The 18,382-nt window shown below is 48.9% G+C and overlaps 7 protein-coding genes across 7 annotated transcripts; 5 read left to right on the top strand and 2 right to left on the bottom strand.

Moving 5' to 3' along the window:
• Positions 1-50: 50 nt before the first annotated feature.
• On the top strand, positions 51-2,094 carry PEX2_108550 (cleavage polyadenylation factor subunit MPE1; the record flags this gene model as incomplete). Its single annotated transcript, XM_016748123.1, has 4 exons — positions 51-222; positions 290-587; positions 644-744; positions 803-2,094. The coding sequence occupies 4 exons, from the start codon at positions 51-53 to the stop codon at positions 2,092-2,094; spliced, it is 1,863 nt and encodes a 620-aa protein (XP_016594965.1).
• A 798-nt stretch (positions 2,095-2,892) lies between these two features.
• Positions 2,893-4,922, top strand: PEX2_108540 (Yippee-like protein; the record flags this gene model as incomplete). The annotated part of the gene is made up of 4 exons (XM_016748122.1): positions 2,893-3,018; positions 3,070-3,485; positions 4,117-4,179; positions 4,223-4,922. 4 exons carry the CDS (start codon positions 2,893-2,895, stop codon positions 4,920-4,922), a joined length of 1,305 nt encoding a protein of 434 aa, XP_016594964.1.
• Positions 4,923-5,227: 305 nt separating this feature from the next.
• On the bottom strand, positions 5,228-6,646 carry PEX2_108530 (SHNi-TPR domain-containing protein; the record flags this gene model as incomplete). The annotated part of the gene is made up of 2 exons (XM_016748121.1): positions 5,228-5,509; positions 5,579-6,646. The coding sequence occupies 2 exons, from the start codon at positions 6,644-6,646 to the stop codon at positions 5,228-5,230; spliced, it is 1,350 nt and encodes a 449-aa protein (XP_016594963.1).
• A 384-nt stretch (positions 6,647-7,030) lies between these two features.
• Positions 7,031-9,325, top strand: PEX2_108520 (DNA polymerase epsilon noncatalytic subunit; the record flags this gene model as incomplete). The annotated part of the gene is made up of 1 exon (XM_016748120.1): positions 7,031-9,325. The coding sequence occupies one exon, from the start codon at positions 7,031-7,033 to the stop codon at positions 9,323-9,325; it is 2,295 nt and encodes a 764-aa protein (XP_016594962.1).
• Positions 9,326-9,542: 217 nt separating this feature from the next.
• On the bottom strand, positions 9,543-12,838 carry PEX2_108510 (mediator of RNA polymerase II transcription subunit 14; the record flags this gene model as incomplete). The annotated part of the gene is made up of 2 exons (XM_016748119.1): positions 9,543-12,092; positions 12,146-12,838. The coding sequence occupies 2 exons, from the start codon at positions 12,836-12,838 to the stop codon at positions 9,543-9,545; spliced, it is 3,243 nt and encodes a 1,080-aa protein (XP_016594961.1).
• Positions 12,839-14,060: 1,222 nt separating this feature from the next.
• atg22-1 (putative autophagy protein Atg22) lies at positions 14,061-15,683 on the top strand (the record flags this gene model as incomplete). The annotated part of the gene is made up of 1 exon (XM_016748118.1): positions 14,061-15,683. One exon carries the CDS (start codon positions 14,061-14,063, stop codon positions 15,681-15,683), a length of 1,623 nt encoding a protein of 540 aa, XP_016594960.1.
• Positions 15,684-16,297: 614 nt separating this feature from the next.
• On the top strand, positions 16,298-18,040 carry pdiA (protein disulfide isomerase PDI1; the record flags this gene model as incomplete). The annotated part of the gene is made up of 4 exons (XM_016748117.1): positions 16,298-16,674; positions 16,734-17,112; positions 17,191-17,630; positions 17,689-18,040. The coding sequence occupies 4 exons, from the start codon at positions 16,298-16,300 to the stop codon at positions 18,038-18,040; spliced, it is 1,548 nt and encodes a 515-aa protein (XP_016594959.1).
• Positions 18,041-18,382: the final 342 nt, after the last annotated feature.

The following is an 18,382-nucleotide window of genomic DNA, read 5'->3' as shown; positions in this document are numbered from 1 at the left end:
ACACTCACAGCCATCTTTGTTGCATCACATCCCCTCCCAAATTGAATACAATGTCATCGTCCGTTCATTTCAAATTCAAGTCCCAGAAAGAACCCTCAAGGGTCACCTTCGATGGCACTGGTATTTCGGTCTTTGAGCTCAAAAGAGAGATTATCAGCCAAAGTAGATTGGGCGATGGGAGTGATTTTGAGCTGTCGATCTACAATGAGGACACCAGAGAGGGTATGTTACTTGTTCCAATACGCTCCATTTGCTCCTGATTAACAGGAACTCTTCTGACATCCAACAGAATACGACGATGACACTACCATAATCCCTCGGTCGACTTCCGTGATCGCCCGCCGATTGCCAGCGGCGCGTCCTGGCAAGGGCGGTGCTGCTCGTTATGTCTCGGGCAAGATGCCAGTCAATGCTCGCAGTGCCCCTCGCAACGAACCCTCGATGAGCCGAGTAACACCCGGAACGGGACAATCTGTGAACAACAACGTTCTTGAACTCAATAATGCCCAGACAGAAGAAGAGAAGATCAACGCTCTGTTCAACCTGCAGGCTAGCCAATGGCAGGAGCAACAACAGGAAATGGCAAAGTAAGAGACACTCTCACCGGGTTTTTGATTATGTTGGAGATATTGATTTAATTTAGCGCAACACCCGTACCATTTGGTCGTGGCAGAGGGAAACCCGTCAATGTACCTGACCACCCTCCGCCTCCAGGGTATCTTTGCTATCGTTGCCGGGAAAAAGGTATGCACCTCTGGCTACATGACCATACCCACAGACCGCTAACCTTTGTACAACACAGGCCACTGGATCCAAGCATGCCCTACGAATAACGACCCCAAATTTGACGGCAAATATCGAGTCAAGCGATCAACTGGCATACCACGTTCACTTCAAACCAAAGTTGACAAACCAGAATCTCTGGCCCCCGATGGCTCCACTGAAGATTCGAGGAATACAGGCGTCATGGTGAATGCTGATGGTGACTTTGTCATTGCAAAGCCAGACAAGGCAGCGTGGGAACTGTACCAAGAAAAGGCGAAGGCATCGGCGGCAGCAGCAGCCGAAGCAGCAGCTGCCGAGGAGAGCAAAGCATTGCAAGCTCGAGGTCTGGAGTGCCCCATTGACAAGAGGATGTTTTTAGAACCAACAAAGACTCCATGTTGCCAGAGGACATATTGCAATGATTGTATTTCAAATGCCTTGATTGAAAGTGACTTTGTTTGCCCGGGATGTGCTACAGAGGGGGTTTTACTTGATAACCTCACTCCCGATGATGAATCTGCATCAAAAATTAAGGAATATGAAGCCGACAAGGCTGAAGCCAAGAAAGAGAAGGAAAAGATCCCTGCAGGCCCGGATGGTACTCCTGTCCCCGAAGTCTCCGAAACGGAGCTCAAGGAGTCTTCCGCCAAGAAAGAGCAGAGCCCGCCCAATCAAATCCAAGAGACTGCGCCCGCACAATCCAAGAAGAGATCTGCCGAGGACGAGCCTACCAACTGGAGTGAAGCTGCAAACTCCGAGCCGGGTAATGTTCCAAAGAAACAGAAGGCAGATGACAGTCATTCCGACGGTCCGACCCAGGCTAATAGCGTCCAAGACGGTGCGCCTGCTGTTCCCCCAGCAAATTTTAATACTCAGGATATGCCCTTCAACGGCTTTGGACCAATGCAAAGCATGCCTATGATGCCTTTCTCGGCCCCTGGATTCGGTAATGAAGCCATGGGGTTTATGAATCCCATGGCGATGGCGTCTGCCAATGGTTTTCCTAGTGGCATGGGCCCAGGATGGAACCCCATGAACATGCCCTTCAATCCTCTGCAGGCTGGAATGTTCGATCCAAGCAATGGTGGCATGCCCAACGGATTCCCTAACATGTTCAATGGAGACCCTTCAATGATGTTCCCCATGCCCCAGAATGGTTTTCAGGGACCAAGCTCTGGGATGAACAACTTCTCAAATCAACAGCGAACAGCTTTCAGCACACCGTACTCCCGGGAAGAAGATTCGCCATACTTCCGTCAACCCGTGAATCCCCAACGCCATCAGGCTAGAAACCGACGAGTTCGGCCTAGTGATTACAGGGAGCTCTGAATAAAGAAGTGCTGGCTATGGCTTATATGGATTTGCATTATGGCTTTCCCAGTACACTGTGTATATGCATATTATTTAGAGCGGTTTTTTTCTTCTCCCTTTCTTCTTATGTCTCTTTCGCATTCTCTCATGTCATCCTGGAGAGGTTTCTATTTTACCTTCAGAATGTGTACTACTACCATAGCCGCAATAAGAATAATCCAATACCTGATTATCTCCCACCTCTTAAGAACTTTCCAGGGTTTAGGCATTAATGCTGGGCATTAGCTGTTCAATTAATACAAGTATTACCGTTGGGCATTAATACTTCGATCACTTTGTAACTTGGCTTTGATCGTCCCCTCTTTATAGAATTGAACGACAGCCAGAAATCATATATAAGACGTGAAAAAAATTGAATTGATGACATATAACAATAAAACTAACCAAGTAAAGGAAGAAAAGTGAGGATTTATATACTATCCTCGCCCAAAAATAATTCCATACAACCGTAGAGAGAGACATGGTCATGTGACTGGGGAAAAACACTCCCCATTCACACCGTCTTTACTTCCACATCCGCACCCCCCGTGTACACCGTCTACCTGCCCCGTTCAACATCAATCAGACCTCGAATTCTTCCTCATCAAAACACCAACCGTCTTCATCGTGTCTTCTCTACTTATTTCAAATATCAAATTTCGATCTAATTCGATATCTTGACCTACACCGTGCATCAAATCCCTCCCAGAACAATTACCTGAAAGATCGACTATCATGGCGAAATATATGAATAACCACAGTAGTAATTGCAATCAAATGCAGCGTTTCCTCGACCAAGACTCCCAGAGCACTGTTCTAGCTACTTGCTACAGTGTTGAGCCGTCGACCTCCAAGGTCCACGGCTTCCACTACTGCACTACCCTGGGCGCCGGTAAGTATCTCGTAACCTCAAATTGCATCTATGTTGCTCGAGATCTAATCTTCAAAATGTAGGGGTACAGTGGTATCCCTGAGGTCCCTTCGGGGACTAAATCGTCTCTTTTAAGTCCTCCCCACGACATCCTCGATTCCCGCGCGGAACGAACCTGGCCTGGAAATAGGCCAGAGTACAAGGGGGAGGCAACGCATAACATCCCGGAAGAGTGTGAGAGACTCTTCTGTGACAAACTGTCTGCGACATTCCTGGGTGAGAGGAATTCCGTGCGACAGGAGTCACTGGGGATGGATGTGTACCAAAACATCCAGTCAAACCAAATCAGGCACCAGCATGATCGAATCCAGCGATGGATAGAAGTGTGGGATTACTCTAGTGATGCTATCTACCGCGGATTTGTGGCTGAACACAATAAGGAGCGGACATTGTTTGTCTTCTTCGAGGACCGTGCACTTGAACACGGCCTCAAGTCAGGGTATGTACGCCCCTTGTGTTTCCCTGGAAAAGTCAAGGGTCTCCCCTTTTCTTTGGTGACAGTCCTCCATGTGTCTTTGATTCACCTGCTGACCTTCGCACCCCTCAGCTTGATCGCTCTATTTGAACTTGCCGATATTGCCACCTTTGGGTGCTCGCAAATAGTTGCTTGTGTCAATCGATCCCAGCCCACAGATGAGATGGAGCTCGTGCGAAGTCTAGGATGGTGTGGATTCAGTCTCACCACCTTGGCACCTTGGATCTCACGCGGTGACCAAGGGCCGTGCCTTAGTAATAAATGGCTTTTCTTGGTCGCTGAGGTCTAGCGATAATATCATTGATAACATCATTGCGTGATCCTTTTCTATCGTTTGGATTGGAGTCATGGATCCTGTTTATATGTCTTGATGAGCTGTTGTGCGAGGCGACTTTGCCTTTTATTCCGAGTATCAAGTATTGCTTGACCGTTTTCATTTATTTTCATGCGTATTTGTTACATCGATGAATAGTTGCATTGTATTACTGTTCTAATGAGAGAATGTCACTTTCCCCCGCTTTTGCATTTGTTTTGGCGGAAAAAAACGCCGCACGGATAAGATAAGAGATAAGTCATAAGATGACCTCACCTCCAGGGCTACAATCACCTTCACCTTCATTCACTTGGACATCCCTTCCAACCTTGAGAAGCCTTTAAGGTCCTCTCTCAGAGTAAAGCTTCTTGTTTAAAACATCTCCCAGAATGTCTAAGGATCGCGTCAAAACTCTCCAGTTCCCCAAATTCCTCCTTCCCTCTGTGTTTTCCACCAAACCCAGTGCGGGGCTTTCTCCAACAGACCATAGACCGCAAAACACGAAGACCGAGAAGTATCTCGACGGCCATGTTTCCTATCTACGCTGTGCAGGCTGTGCCTCACATCTTTGCTGGACTTCCCAAATTATTAGCAAAGGGTTTACAGGTCGCCATGGCCGTGCCTATCTTGTGTCGGCGGAGCCAGTAGCCACTGCTGTGTCGGTCAGCGCGTCGTCTTCGCCTACAGCCTCACTTCCCAATACGATACTGCAGCGTCCAGTTCCTCGCCAGCTTGTTACAGGGGCACATACAGTCAGTGATGTTAGCTGCACGTTCTGTGACAGTGTCCTGGGCTGGAAGTATGTTGCAGCCGAAGAAGAATCACAGCGGTACAAGGTTGGCAAGTTCATTCTGGAAACCAAGAAAATCGCCGCCTCTTCATGCTGGGAATCCCCCCCCGGTGTGGATCGGACTATGCAAGCCGATCACCCATATGAAATCGAGTCTGGCCCAGCAGATACAGAGTTTGACAGCCAGGATGAAGATGAGTGTGAGGACCTGTTTGCCGGAATCTGGAGCCCTGGACTTGCTGCACGTCGAAGAAACCGTGAGATCAAACGTCGTCCTGCGATGTGGGGAATCTCATAAGCTGCAGGAAATCCTGGGGAGGGACCTTGTGGAATGAGGTCATTGCATAATGTGACATGATACCCTTTTTTGACAACCTTGTTGTATTGCCTTTTTTTATTGCATGCAAATCCACTATAATCTCAGCCAACACGACCTTGCGATTTATGATTTTCTTTCTTTCTTTCTTTCTTTTTGGGAATGCCGGCATTTCGCACGGGATTTTGATTCATTGAATTCATTAACACCCTGGTAATTTAGATGGGTTCTAACATTTATAAAATAGAAAGAAAATTTTGATTCAGTTAGACACAAGATCACCTTGTTCACGCGGAAGCATCTTCAACGCGAGACCGCTTGGAGCCATTCCCCGCAGGTTCCTCGGCAGGTCTTTTTGCGGCAGTTTCAGGTTGTTGGGATGGCTGCTTTGTAGGCTTACGCTTGACAAAGGCAGACAGATCTGTTGCTCCCTTGCTAGCTGCATCAAGCTGAGCTTTCTGGTCCGTTGCGGACTGACCAATAATCTGACCCAGAACTCCCTTTAGCATAGCCTCGTTGGCTTGGTCGTTTTGCTCAATTGAGACTGGTGGTCGGCGCAGGTCAACAAGCTGATTTAGTTCATTATTAACGAGTTCGAACAATATATAGAAAGGACAGATAAAAGAGAAAACACTTACCCTTTGCTCCATCTCAGTGACGATCTCCTTGACATTGGCGATCTTTCGCTTTGTCGCAGTTGCCTTATCCTCATCCCCATCTTTCTCGGCCTTAAGTTTCTGCTCCTCCTGGGCCATTCGAACCTTGCAGCTCGCAATGGCATGTTCCATCTGGGTGGCAGATTCTTTCCTCATCTCTTCATCAACTTTGGGTTTGTCGTTTCCATCCTCCTCATCGCCTTGTTGAGCCGATGCGAATTCTAGGGCGAGGGAGAGCTTGTAATGGCACTCAGCAACAGAGGGATCTTCTAGAGGATATAGCGAGTTTCTCAATTCGAGAACAGTTCTCAAGTCAGTAACCGCTTCACTGAATCTTTCTGCTTCTAGTGAAATTTCAGCTTGAAGATCATGTGTGTCTGCGATTCTTTCTTTGATGTGCTTTATGTCCGAGGACACTACAGCCGATTTTCCTTTGCCCTTGTCATTTTCCTCTGCAACACTCAGCTTCTTGAGGTACAGCACACGGGCAAGATCCAGGACCTCAAAGGCATTGGCGAAATCGTCGTCTTCTTCATCATCCTCGGCTTGCTCAGCAGTTTCCTCATCCTCGTCCTCGGAGTCAATAAAGTTCTCGTCTCCTGTAAACTGGAAGAATGGCTTGGATTCTGTGGGCTCTGGTTCTCTGTCTGCGCGCTTGGTGGAAGACGACTTATCCGCCATAGAATTGGCGATCGCGCCTTGAATGAGAGAATCACTGGTAGATTTCGATCCAGCGGAAGATGTATTTGTTGAAGATGTAGTGCTGGATTGCGGCTGCTGCTCGCCGGCTACCTTGGAGCCAAGGACATCGCTTTTACTCACAGCGACGTTGTACAATGACTTTCCGTAGGCATAGAGTAAATCGGCATTCTCGGGGGACAATTCGCCGTTGAGTTCGGCCTGAAGCTCGGTAGCTTGGGAGTATAGTTCGGAAGCAGAGTCATGGTCTTTGGTCGCATCTTTTGCAGCAGCCCGTGCGATCAGGTCCTCGAGTTGGGTTCGTTTCTCTTGCTCCGAGATGGTAGATGGAACGTCTTGTGGATCAGCCATGGTGAATGCGATTTTAGTGAAGAGTAGTGAAAAAAAAGGAAGAAACAAATCGAAAAATGAAAAGGATAGTCTTTTTGAGAATTAAGAATAAGACTAAAAAGTAGGAGAGTCGAGAGAAGTGAAAAAGAGAGAGAGAGAGAGAGAAAGAAAGAGATCGGATGAAGAAGCTTTAGCTCCGGCGCGCGTCACGCGTCTTTGATTTAATTGAATTCTGGATCTCTCTCTCTCTCTCTCTCTCTCTCTCTCCCCCCTTCTCCCCTCTTATTATGCATCTACTTGGAATTTTTATCAGAGCCTTTTCTATTCTGAATTGATTCTCCCTTAAGCTTCTGAACCGATACCAAATCTATAAGTCTTTGTCGCGTTTCCTGAAATCTTGACAATATGGACGCCTCAACACCGCGACATCCTGATCGCTTCAGAATGGCGACAGAGGACCCTATTCCTTCGTCCTCGCCTGCATTTGGGACACCGGCACGTCCATTTCGGATACCCAAGGGAAATGCGCCTCCCCCCAAAACTTCAATTTTGCCAATCCTACTCCCTCCATCAACCCTACGCCCAGTAGCTTTTCGAACCTTCACTCGCAAACATAACCTCACAATATCATCGTCCGCGCTTCAAACACTAGCAGTATTTGTGGGCAAGAACTGTGGCTCGGGGTGGCGCGAGGAAGGCCTAGCAGAGCGAGTCCTAGATGAGGTTGCCAAAATATGGAAAAGAGCCGGCGGAGGCGTGATTGTCGAGGAAGGGAAAGGAGCGTCCCTAAAGACAATACTGCAAACCCTCGAGGGCAGTATGAGTGGTGGAAGGGTTATTGTTGGGAAAACGACTTCCCAAGATGGTTCCTTGAAGGCATCCACCCTAGGTGTAGATGATGGGCGGGTTGAAACAGCGGGTGACACCTCAAAACAAGGGAATGCCGAGGAAGAGGACACACAACTGCCACTTCACCCAAGACATTGGCTCAAGGTGATTGACGCCTTTGATCTTCCGCGCTTGACGTATAACGTCGACAAGAAATACTTCGAAGCCATGAAGTCAAAGCCATCCTTGTTTCCATCACCATCTTACAAAACTGCACTATTCCGAGATCGATACAATCTTGTATATCAACGATTACTCCGCAATGAATCTTTCCAGAGCTCATTGGGTGTCGCTGGTGTTCCTTCACTGCAACGCTCATCGTCCAACCTAGCCCACCGACAATCCTATAAACTGACGCCAATTGCAAATTTGTTGGGCAGAAGTGGAACCTCGCATCTACTGTTAGGATTGCTTGCAATTTCTCCTACTGGAGACTTGTCCCTGGTGGACCTGACTGGAAGTGTAGCATTGGACTTGAGCCATGCCCGAATGATACCTGAAGATGGCGCGTGGTTTGCGCCAGGCATGATTGTGCTTGTCGATGGAATCTATGAAGAGGAAGAGATGGTAAAAGGTGCTGCATTGGGAGGGAACACAGGAATTGGGGGTGCAATCGGAGGTCAGTTTGTCGGTATATCAATCTGCGGACCTCCCTGCGAGCGACGTGATATCTCGCTAGGAACAAGCAACCGCCACGGCAGCGGACAGCTGAGCTCTAGTGGTGGATTTGGGTGGGTTGACTTTGTCGGATTGGGAAGTGAACGTGCCCAGGGTGCACGAATGAGAAGAATCCAGGAAAAATGCCTACGAGGAGACCAGGAAGCGCCAGAAACTATTAGGCTCAAAGTCGCCATCATGAGTGAGGTCAATCTAGACAACATGAAGGCACTTGACGCCCTGAAGAAAGTCTTCAGCACCTACAATGATCTATCTCTTCCTGAACGCCCACAAGCCTTTATCTTGATCGGTAATTTCGCGCAGAAAGCTATCATCAGTGGAGGTGGTCGAGCCGGGAGTATCGAATACAAGGAATACTTCGACTCATTAGCGCTGGTTTTATCTGATTTCCCAGCGTTGCTACAGCACTCGACCTTTGTCTTTGTGCCAGGCGATAATGACCCTTGGGCATCGGCATTCTCTGCTGGTGCAGCCTCAACAGTACCACGACAACCCATTCCGGAATTGTTCACCTCTCGAGTCAGACGTGCATTTGCAACAGCAAACTCAGAGTTGAATAGGTCACAAACCCCTGCACCCGCCGGTGATGCAATTTGGACTTCAAATCCAGCACGTCTTTCGTGGTTCGGGCCTGTGCATGACATTGCCATCTTTCGAGATGATATCTCGGGAAGGCTGAGACGCAGCGCTGTCAACACCACCCTTGACAACGAATCAGATGTTACAATGCATGAACCCTCGAACAGTGCTACTGGTGCTACTGTCTTGGCTGTGGGTGAGAGCCAGATCGAAGACATGGGCCAGCAACAGGGCACCAAGGCTGAAACCGCCTCGTCTGGAGCGTCAATGGCCCGCAGACTCGTTAAGACCATCCTGGACCAAGGAACAATCTCCCCATTTCCGCTACCATTGCGGCCCGTCTTATGGGACCATGCTTCAGCCCTACAGTTGTACCCACTGCCAACCGCATTGGTACTTGCAGACCCCGAGGCCGCACCGTTTTGCATGACCTATGAGGGCTGTCATGTCATGAACCCCGGGCGCTTGCTACCAGAGGGTGGTGCTCCCATGGTCAGATGGGTCGAGTACGATGTGTTACGCAACCGAGGGAAGATCAGGGAAGAGCGCTGTTAACCTAGTAGGAACGATTTAATTAAATTTCACGCATCATGAACAGAAATACATTTAGATGCTATGTCATATCGAGACCTAGGAATACATCGTGAAGAGAACATTGTAGTTGCTCTTGCATTAGAATGGAAAAGGCTCAAAAACAAGTATTGAGCTACACCGAAGCCCTGGAGACGACGGGGATGGGAACCATTGATGAATGGATGAATGGTCACAATGCTTAATCAATGGTGATGACATCGGTATTTCCTATGGCTTGTGGAGCGGCAGATGTCGAGCCTTTGATGTGCAATTGGTTCAAGATTTGCTCGGGTTTGGCTTCCACTTCTCCATCGAGTTGAAGATGGGGAGCATTAAGGCACTCGTGCAGCTCGAGTATGAGATTCCCAACCTTGTTGATACTCGCTACCGCTCCATCTCCAAGGCCATTCCAACCATCGCCTTTCGACTGATAGAGTTTTTCTTGTATAAAAGCTGCGACCTGGACCCGACCAGACTGGTCCATTCCGTTGGCATCCCTTAACATCCAGACCAAGCGGTCCTGGTGCATCACTGCACTCAAGTGGAAACGAGACTTCAGCCGAGGATAGTGGATCAGGTATACAGTCGGTTTGCGCGCGATGATTTGCACAATTGACAGATCCGTCTGATTCGACTGAGGAGTAATCTGATCTAATGACCGCAGCAGAGGCAGCGTGGTAGCTAAGAGCTGGAGGGTTGACTCAACACCAGCTTCAGTGAACCGCTGGTTCAAAGCCACGGTGAGGGGCTCCTGAATCCGGCGATGAGGGCTGGAGCTTTCGAATTTGATGCCCAGTTTCAGTTGGAAAAGAGGCTTAGTCTTCGAGACAGCATCTGCAACGTCAACGTAGTCAGACAAAGAAGGCCCCTCGGCGCTGATATCAAAGAAAGCAGAAAATTTATTCTCGGGTCCGTAGCCAAATTCAATTCGTGACAAGGACAAAGATTTGGGCTCCATTCCCTTCCGGATGAGGGACTGGAGAATAGAGAGAACACACTCGAGTCGCTGTAAGCGTTCAAACAGACAAGCGACAACCGAATGTCCAGCTGGAACAAGTAAACGAAGCGCGAAGCCAGCACCCTTGTCTTCAATGATCAACGAAGCATCCATATTTGAGACGAGTGGGACCAATGATTTGACGCGGGTTTTCAAAGCGCCGTGAGCCATCATTATGACAGAGCGGCTCTGGCTGTCAATTCCATGGAAAACTAGTCGAACCATTTCTTTGAATTGCGACTGCTTCTTTGTCCCGAAGGGCAAGGTGACCTGGAAAGCAGGTGGAAGTGCGGACGAACTATAGTTGAATAAGAGATCCGGTACTGTGAGATCCGTTCCCAGGTGCAATTCTTTCAATGATGGCCAGAAATGCATGGCTGGCAAGTCTGCTAGATAACGCGCATTGGCGTGGATCGCCAGGATTCCAGTGAGCCCATGGACCAGCTCGGCGCACGTTGTGTAGTTGAGTCGTCTCTGCGGAGGAACGAGAGTTTCACTGACAACGTTGGCTTGCGGAATACCCATGCTATGATCGCCAATACTATGAAATGGACCCATTTTCGCGGCCTCGGTTGGTCGAAGTTGAACAAGCCACCAGCGGTCACCATCCATACTACTGGTTGCTGCAGCGACCCAGTGCCGGTTCCAAAGCCGATGGGTGAAGAAAGCGGTCCGCATTACACCGGGAGGGAAAAGCTTGCGGGGATCAAGCCCAAGTACTCTTTGGTTCACAGGTTCGAGACCGAGTGCCTTTGTGCCAGAGTCAATCTCATCGACCGCAGTGATACACCGCAGGCGAGCAACACGAGATAATATCTCCTCTATCGATGATTTATAGAGCCCTCGGTCACCATCGAGACGTTCCAGCACATGTGGTGTCCCCCACAGGGTAATGGACCCTGACATAGGTTCGATAGAAACCCGAAGAGAACGTGAGGCTGTGAGTTGTACATCAAGGCGACAATCTCCAGGTTCTGTAGGTGATAGTTGAGCCCGTAGTGATAGTGTGTGATTCGAGAAAAGAACATGCTTTTTGAGGGTGGTAAATGCGGTAGAGAGAAGATGTGACGTGTGTAATGCGATGACGCTCCTTAGAATAAGCTCCATAGATAGATCACTTGGGTTAAACCTAATGGCATCGCTGCTGACCTGCTGGCCGTCACGCATCCATCGGAAGCCGAGATGAGATATCCCAGGTTTCGGGTCACTAAAACTGCCATCGCGGTGACCACTCTTGACTCCGATTTCGAGCCAGCTCTTCGGCCCCGATCGTTGAGGCCAATACTGAACGACAAGCGTTCGATGTAGTAGCTCGATACGCAACGCATCTGCCCAGAGGCCCCGAGAAAGTTCCACGGCTTGCTTGAAGAGAATGTTGATTTTGTTCGTAAGAACGAGACCATGGAGAAATTGGAAACATCCCATCAAACCATCATCACGGAGTAGATCGTTAATTTTACCATCAAGTTCATTGAATATTCGACCTTTTGGGATAGGTGATGATGGTGAGAAAAGGAAGCGAATGTCCACGAAGAAAAACTGTGATGTGTTTGACTCTTCCGCGACTGAGAGGTCAAGTTCAAATTCACCAGAAATTGTGAATGTCACCCGGCCATCATGGACCCGGTAATTTCGCAGTGGCGGCGGCACTAAATCGTGTAATGCCAACCGCACGCTGATGATTCGGTTGAGTTTAAGTAGCTTTTTAAGTGTTGCTCGTGCTGTCAGTGGCCTGGGAGGTTTGTAACCGAGCTAAGTGAAGATGTTAGATTATTACAGGTTATGAATCCACTAGGGACACTCACATCGGGCAAAGAGGCCACTCGTCCTTTTGATAATACCTCCACCGCTGTTTTTAAATCCGGGTTGGCGACCTGTGCCCGAACAAGATCTCGTTTCACTTCACCGACATACTGGAGAGCTGCGTCGTATGACTGGTGTCGTGTGCGAATGAACCCTTGGATGTCAATGAGTCTGCTGACATCTGCAGCTTGTCGACTCCATTGCGAGAGGACTAGGAGTTTGATGAACTCGGCTCTCTTGGCATGAGCGAAATCCAAGAGTCGTAATTTCTTATGCACATTCTCCGATGACTGGTTGCCGGCTGGTTTTCCATTGGTTGGTATCGAACCACCCGAGGTTGGCACTTGTATTGTAGCCAATTCTGTAATCAACTCCGAGAGCTCATTCCAACATTCCTGTACTGAGCGATTGACCAATGTACCGAACGGAAAGAACCCTTGTGTTATATGTGGCAGTTTAAATGGTGATGTCGGCACGTTTTCTACTGCCTTATCTACGAGCGCTCTTGGATGTTGATTCGAAGCAGCAATCCCGCTCGATGCGCCATTGACATAGGCTGATCCATTCATGCCGGAGAGATGACCAGACTTATCGGCATTATCAAAGGCATTAGGTGCACCATTTCTGGCCTCATTGAGACCTGGCCGGCGGACAGATCCCTCGATGTTGACATTGTCCATGACGACACCGGGCATTTCTGGAAGCACAGCCTAGCTGCCTTGTGAGTGTCCGTCGAAGCTTTCCCCTTCTCAGCCCTCTGCACGGCGCAGAACAAGCAACGCGACACAGGCACTGTTCCGGGCTCGATCCAGTCGGCGCTGGGGTAGGAAGGGAAGCCGAAATCAAAGATAAGGCCACAGGTAGGTCCTCAATCTGATGCCATGCGTTTCACGGGCCGTGCAAACAGAAGGCCACGCTCATAATCGGAGGAGCTTGGCGCACAGCTTTGGGTTCAAATGGGCCTCAAAACGGTCGGTCGAGGCTCGGGCGAGAGAGATGGCAACGGATCGGGATTGGAAACAGTGAAAAATGCTCCGGATCGCACAGGTTTCAACTTCGACCTGTCTAGCAACTAGCTGTGACGAGAGGTGTGATCGGGGATCTAGATATTTCAAGGATGATAGCAGGGTTGTCGCAATGCGAGAAACGCAGCAAAACAATCTGGTGGGCTGGCAGGAAACGAAGGGCAGAGTAACCGTCAAAGTGACTGAGGCGAATTAAAAGATTTCATAGATAGTCTGGAAAAGAAGCACCTAGGAAGAAATGAGTGCCCAGAAGAGGACTGGGTTAATGATATCTCAAGCCCAAGATGATTTGATGAAAGCGCGATGCGCATGCATTTACCCTACCGCCTTCCATTTGATGCCTGAATGCCTTGGTGCCTTGATTCCTGGTACTGTTGGTACCGTGTTGTATCACTTCGCGCAGTATGGTAATAAACTCTGTATTATTGAAAGTACTGCTACAACCACTACAGTACAATTTTACACTGACCCTGAAGTTCTCAGTGACTTTTTTGGTACCATACCTTGTAAGAGACCTCACCCCTAGAAAGTCAGTCATATGACCTCACTCTTTAAAACCATCAACACTACCACCTGGGCATTGTTAACTCAAGTGACTACCGTATGCCTTCTTGTTTGATTCATTTCTGGCCATGAATTTGGCTTCCCCTTGCCAGCCATGAGTATACAGGAGAATGTCGAGTCTCTTCCTCAATATCCTGGTGATGACACCCGACCGACTAGCAAGAGGGAGCTTGCTGGCTGGTATTGCTATGGCTGGGCTGCCGAAGTTTTTGTAGTATGTGCCATGGGTAAGTGTGATTCTACCGTCATGGATCCTTTCTTTTGGATCTTCATCCTAGACTTTATCTGATCCGAGAAAGGTTCATTTCTTCCGATAACGCTGGAGCAGATGGCTCGGGATCAGGGCGTTCTGTTGTCCGACAGAACTACACCATGCAGCGCAACTTGGAGCCCCTCACTGCCACCACCAGGCTCGGATGCACCGGTCTATCTTCCTCAGGTGTCAGATGGCGGCCAGTGCATCATCTACTTCCTCGGTGCTGAAATCAACACGGCAAGCTTTGCCCTGTATACTTTTTCATTGAGCGTCTTGGTTCAGGCAATCCTGATCATTTCAATGTCAGGAGCCGCTGACCATGGAACCTATCGCAAGAAACTCTTGATTGTTTTTGCTTTCATTGGCTCGATTGCGACCATGTTGTTTTTGGTTGTGGTCCCCAAAGTTTACCTCCTAGGTGGACTCCTTGCTATCATTTCAAATACTTGCTTTGGTGCGTCTTTTGTCCTTTTAAATTCGTTTTTACCTGTTCTGGTCCGCCACCACCCATCGCTTAAGGAAAGTGAAGAGCCGAGGCTGTCAGGTGATAATGCGACAAGCCCCAGAGGCAGCTCTTTATCGTCTTCGGCCGGAGATATTGACCGAACAAACGTGGATGACTCCACGCCGCTACTCAGGCCTACCAGGGAAGCCACAAAGACATCTGCTGCCACTATCACTTCCCTGGAGCTTAGACTCTCCACCAGAATCTCGTCCAATGGGATCGGTATAGGCTATATCGGTGCAGTGATTCTACAGATGTTTTCTATCTTGGTTGTTGTGGTCGTGCGTCCACCGACATTCTCATTGCGCCTCGTGCTCTTCTTGATTGGAGTATGGTGGTTTATTTTTACCATCCCTGCAGCCTTGTGGCTGCGCACTCGGCCCGGCCCGCCTTTACTGGGTAGTGACGGCAAACCGCTCCATTCGTGGATTGGATACATGGCATATGCTTGGAAATCTCTTGGAAAAACCGTGACACGGGCGCGGCAACTAAAAGATATCGTGATCTTCCTTGCTGCCTGGTTCCTTCTCAGTGATGGAATTGCCACCGTCAGTGGCACTGCTGTACTGTTTGCAAAAACCCAACTAAACATGAAGCCTGCTGCCCTGGGACTGATCAATGTGATCGTCATGCTTGCAGGAGTATTCGGTGCATTCTCTTGGAGCTACATATCGAATTTTTTCAATCTACGAGCCTCACAGACAATCATTGCTTGCATTATCCTGTTTGAGCTTATTCCGCTGTATGGTCTTCTTGGGTTCATCCCGGCTGTGCAACGCGTGGGGCTTGGTCTCCATCAGCCTTGGGAAATGTATCCTTTGGGGGCCGTTTATGGCCTTGTCATGGGTGGACTATCATCATACTGTCGCAGTTTCTTTGGGCAACTCATTCCCCCCGGTTACGAAGCGGCTTTCTATGCCCTTTATGCAATTACCGATAAAGGGTCTAGTATTTTTGGGCCCGCCATTGTTGGCGCCATTACGGATCGCTACGGTGAGATTCGACCAGCGTTTGTGTTCTTGGCGGTTTTAATTATTGTGCCACTCCCACTTATGCTTTTGGTGGATGTTGACCGTGGGAAACGAGATGCCTTAGCGTTGGGGGCCGAATTGGATGGCATACCGCAAGGATCTGAATATGGGGCCATATCTGACGGTCAGACCACCGAAGATGTGTTGAGTGAATATTAAAGTACGGAGTACACCGTATGTGTGAGTGTGATNTTTTTTTTTTTTTTTTTTTTTGAAAGAGAGAGAGAAAGAGAGAGAGAGAGAGAGCGTCTATATTGGTAAGCTATTTTCCATCTTGGACTAGAAGCAAATATAAGGGATATAATGGTATTGCCATAGATTGACATTTTAGGGAATAGTTATAGTAACTACATTAAGTAAAGGCCACTTGTCAACAATCCATATATACGGTAAATATCAAGGGCATGTCTCCGTTACTATTATAGACTATGTGGACTATGTGGACTAAATTGAATTAAATTGGACTATCTTGTACTATTTTGTACCTGTACCTTGTAGGGATAGGTACTATATACCTCTAATTTACATACAAATTACACTGACAGTTGAGGTACCAGGTACAAGAAGGAAAGGTCGAAGGAAGAGGTCCACGGGTCCGCCCTTGCAGCCCTGCATAGCCCAGTCACGAAGCTCCACCTTTAGTGAACAAACTGTCCTCAAGTTCCCATTCCCCAAATAAAACCTTCCCTCTCTTGGATCTTTTAAGCTTGTTTCTACTTTCTTTCCAACCATTTTGGGCTTTTGGGCTTTTGTTTGATTGAGATCTCTTCATTATGCGGTCTTTCGCCCCTCTGGTCCTGAGCCTCCTTGGAGCTACTGCGGCCGTTCACGCTGCTGAGCCTGAAGTTGTTGACGCTGATGCCAATGTCGTCACCTTGACAACTGATACCTTTGATGACTTCGTCAAGGAGCACCCTTTGGTGCTTGCTGAGTTCTATGCGCCTTGGTGCGGTCATTGCAAGGCCCTTGCCCCCAAGTATGAAGAGGCTGCCACAGAGCTGAAGGCCAAGGATATCCCCGTGGTCAAGGTGGACTGCACCGTGGAGGAGGAGCTGTGCCGAACCTACGAAGTTGATGGCTACCCTACTCTGAAGGTCTTCCGCGGCCCCGATTCACACAAGCCCTACGCTGGTGCCCGCAAGTCCGACGCGTAAGTCATTCTCGATTCCTGGTTATTGTGCTTTGGAAATTAACACGCCTTTTCAATAGAATCGTTTCATACATGACCAAGCAGTCCATGCCCGCCGTCTCAAACGTGAACGAGGAGAACCTGGAGGAATTCAAGGCCTTGGACAAGATTGTGATTATCGGATACGTGGCTTCCGATGACAAGGCCGCCAACGAGAGCTTCACTTCGTTCGCTGAATCTCAGCGCGACAACTTCCTCTTCGCTGCCTCCAACGACGCTGCTCTCGCCAAGGCCGAGGGTGCCAAGCAGCCCTCGATTGTCCTCTACAAGGACTTTGATGAGAAGAAGGCCGTATACGACGGAAAGTTGGAGGATGAAGCCATCCTCGAGTGGGTTAAGACCGCGAGCACTCCTCTTGTTGGCGAGCTTGGCCCCGAGACCTACTCCAAGTACATGGCGGTATGTCTAGCTTCTTCTGTCCTGTATTCGAGCAAGAAAAAAAAGATTGAAAGAAACTGACTTTCTATAACTATTTAGGCCGGTATTCCTCTGGCTTACATCTTCGCCGAGACTCCCGAGGAGCGTGAGCAGTTCGCTGCCGATTTCCGTCCCATCGCTGAGGCTCACCGTGGAGCTATCAACATTGTTACCCTCGACGCTAAGCTCTTCGGCGCTCACGCTGGCAACCTCAACCTGGAGCCCGAGAAGTTCCCTGCTTTCGCTATCCAGGACACTAACAAGAACGCCAAGTACCCTTACGACCAGAACAAGAAGGTTGATGCCAAGGATGTCGGCAAGTTCATCAAGGACGTCCTTGACGGCAAGGTTGACCCTAGCCTCAAGTCCGAGCCCATTCCCGAGACTCAGGAGGGCTCTGTTACTGTGATTGTTGGCCGCAACTACCAAGAGGTTGTCATTGACAACGAGAAGGATGTCCTGGTCGAGTTTTACGCTCCCTGGTGCGGACACTGCAAGTCGTAAGTCTTCCATACACCCCACCTGCTATCTGTCGCATCTCTAACTCATTATCACCAGTCTTGCTCCCAAGTACGAGGAGCTTGCTGCGCTGTACGCCGATGTTCCCGAGTTTAATGAGAAGGTCACTGTCGCCAAGGTTGACGCCACTGCCAACGATGTGCCCGATTCCATCACTGGCTTCCCCACTATCAAGCTCTACCCCGCTGGTGCTAAGGACTCCCCTATTGAGTACGCCGGTTCTCGTACCGTTGAGGATCTGGTCACTTTCATCAAGGAGAACGGCAAGTATCAAGTGGACGGCCTGGCCGATGGTGCCAAGAAGCCTGAGGAGCATGCCGAGGTCACTGCGGTCCCCAAGGCCACCGAGTCTCCCGCATCCGATGAGAAGGATATCCACGATGAGCTTTAAGCGCTTACTCGCCTGTTGAATGTGTAACTTCATATGTTGTATTCTTTGTCTGAACTCGGATTATATTCGATGCCATTTATTCCCCCGTAGCTTCCAATATTGTTACGTTAAAAGTCTAGACTTGTAGTGTTTGGTATGTAGTAGAGCTGTAAATAGTAAAATAGGTAAATCAATAAATTATTCTATGACTTCTACAAACTTTGTAACTTCTACTCTATTTACTCTATAACATTCTATAAATTCTACCCCCTATACTCCGTACGGGAGTCGATTTCCCCAAGTCTCAGCCTTGCAGATCCATCGCGTCGCGTGAATCGCGTCGATCTCTTATCGTCCCGGAGC

The sequence above is a fragment of the Penicillium expansum genome (assembly GCF_000769745.1).
Source record: "Penicillium expansum strain MD-8 chromosome Unknown contig370, whole genome shotgun sequence".
NCBI lineage: Eukaryota > Fungi > Ascomycota > Eurotiomycetes > Eurotiales > Aspergillaceae > Penicillium > Penicillium expansum.
This window is presented reverse-complemented; position numbering and strand designations above follow the sequence as displayed.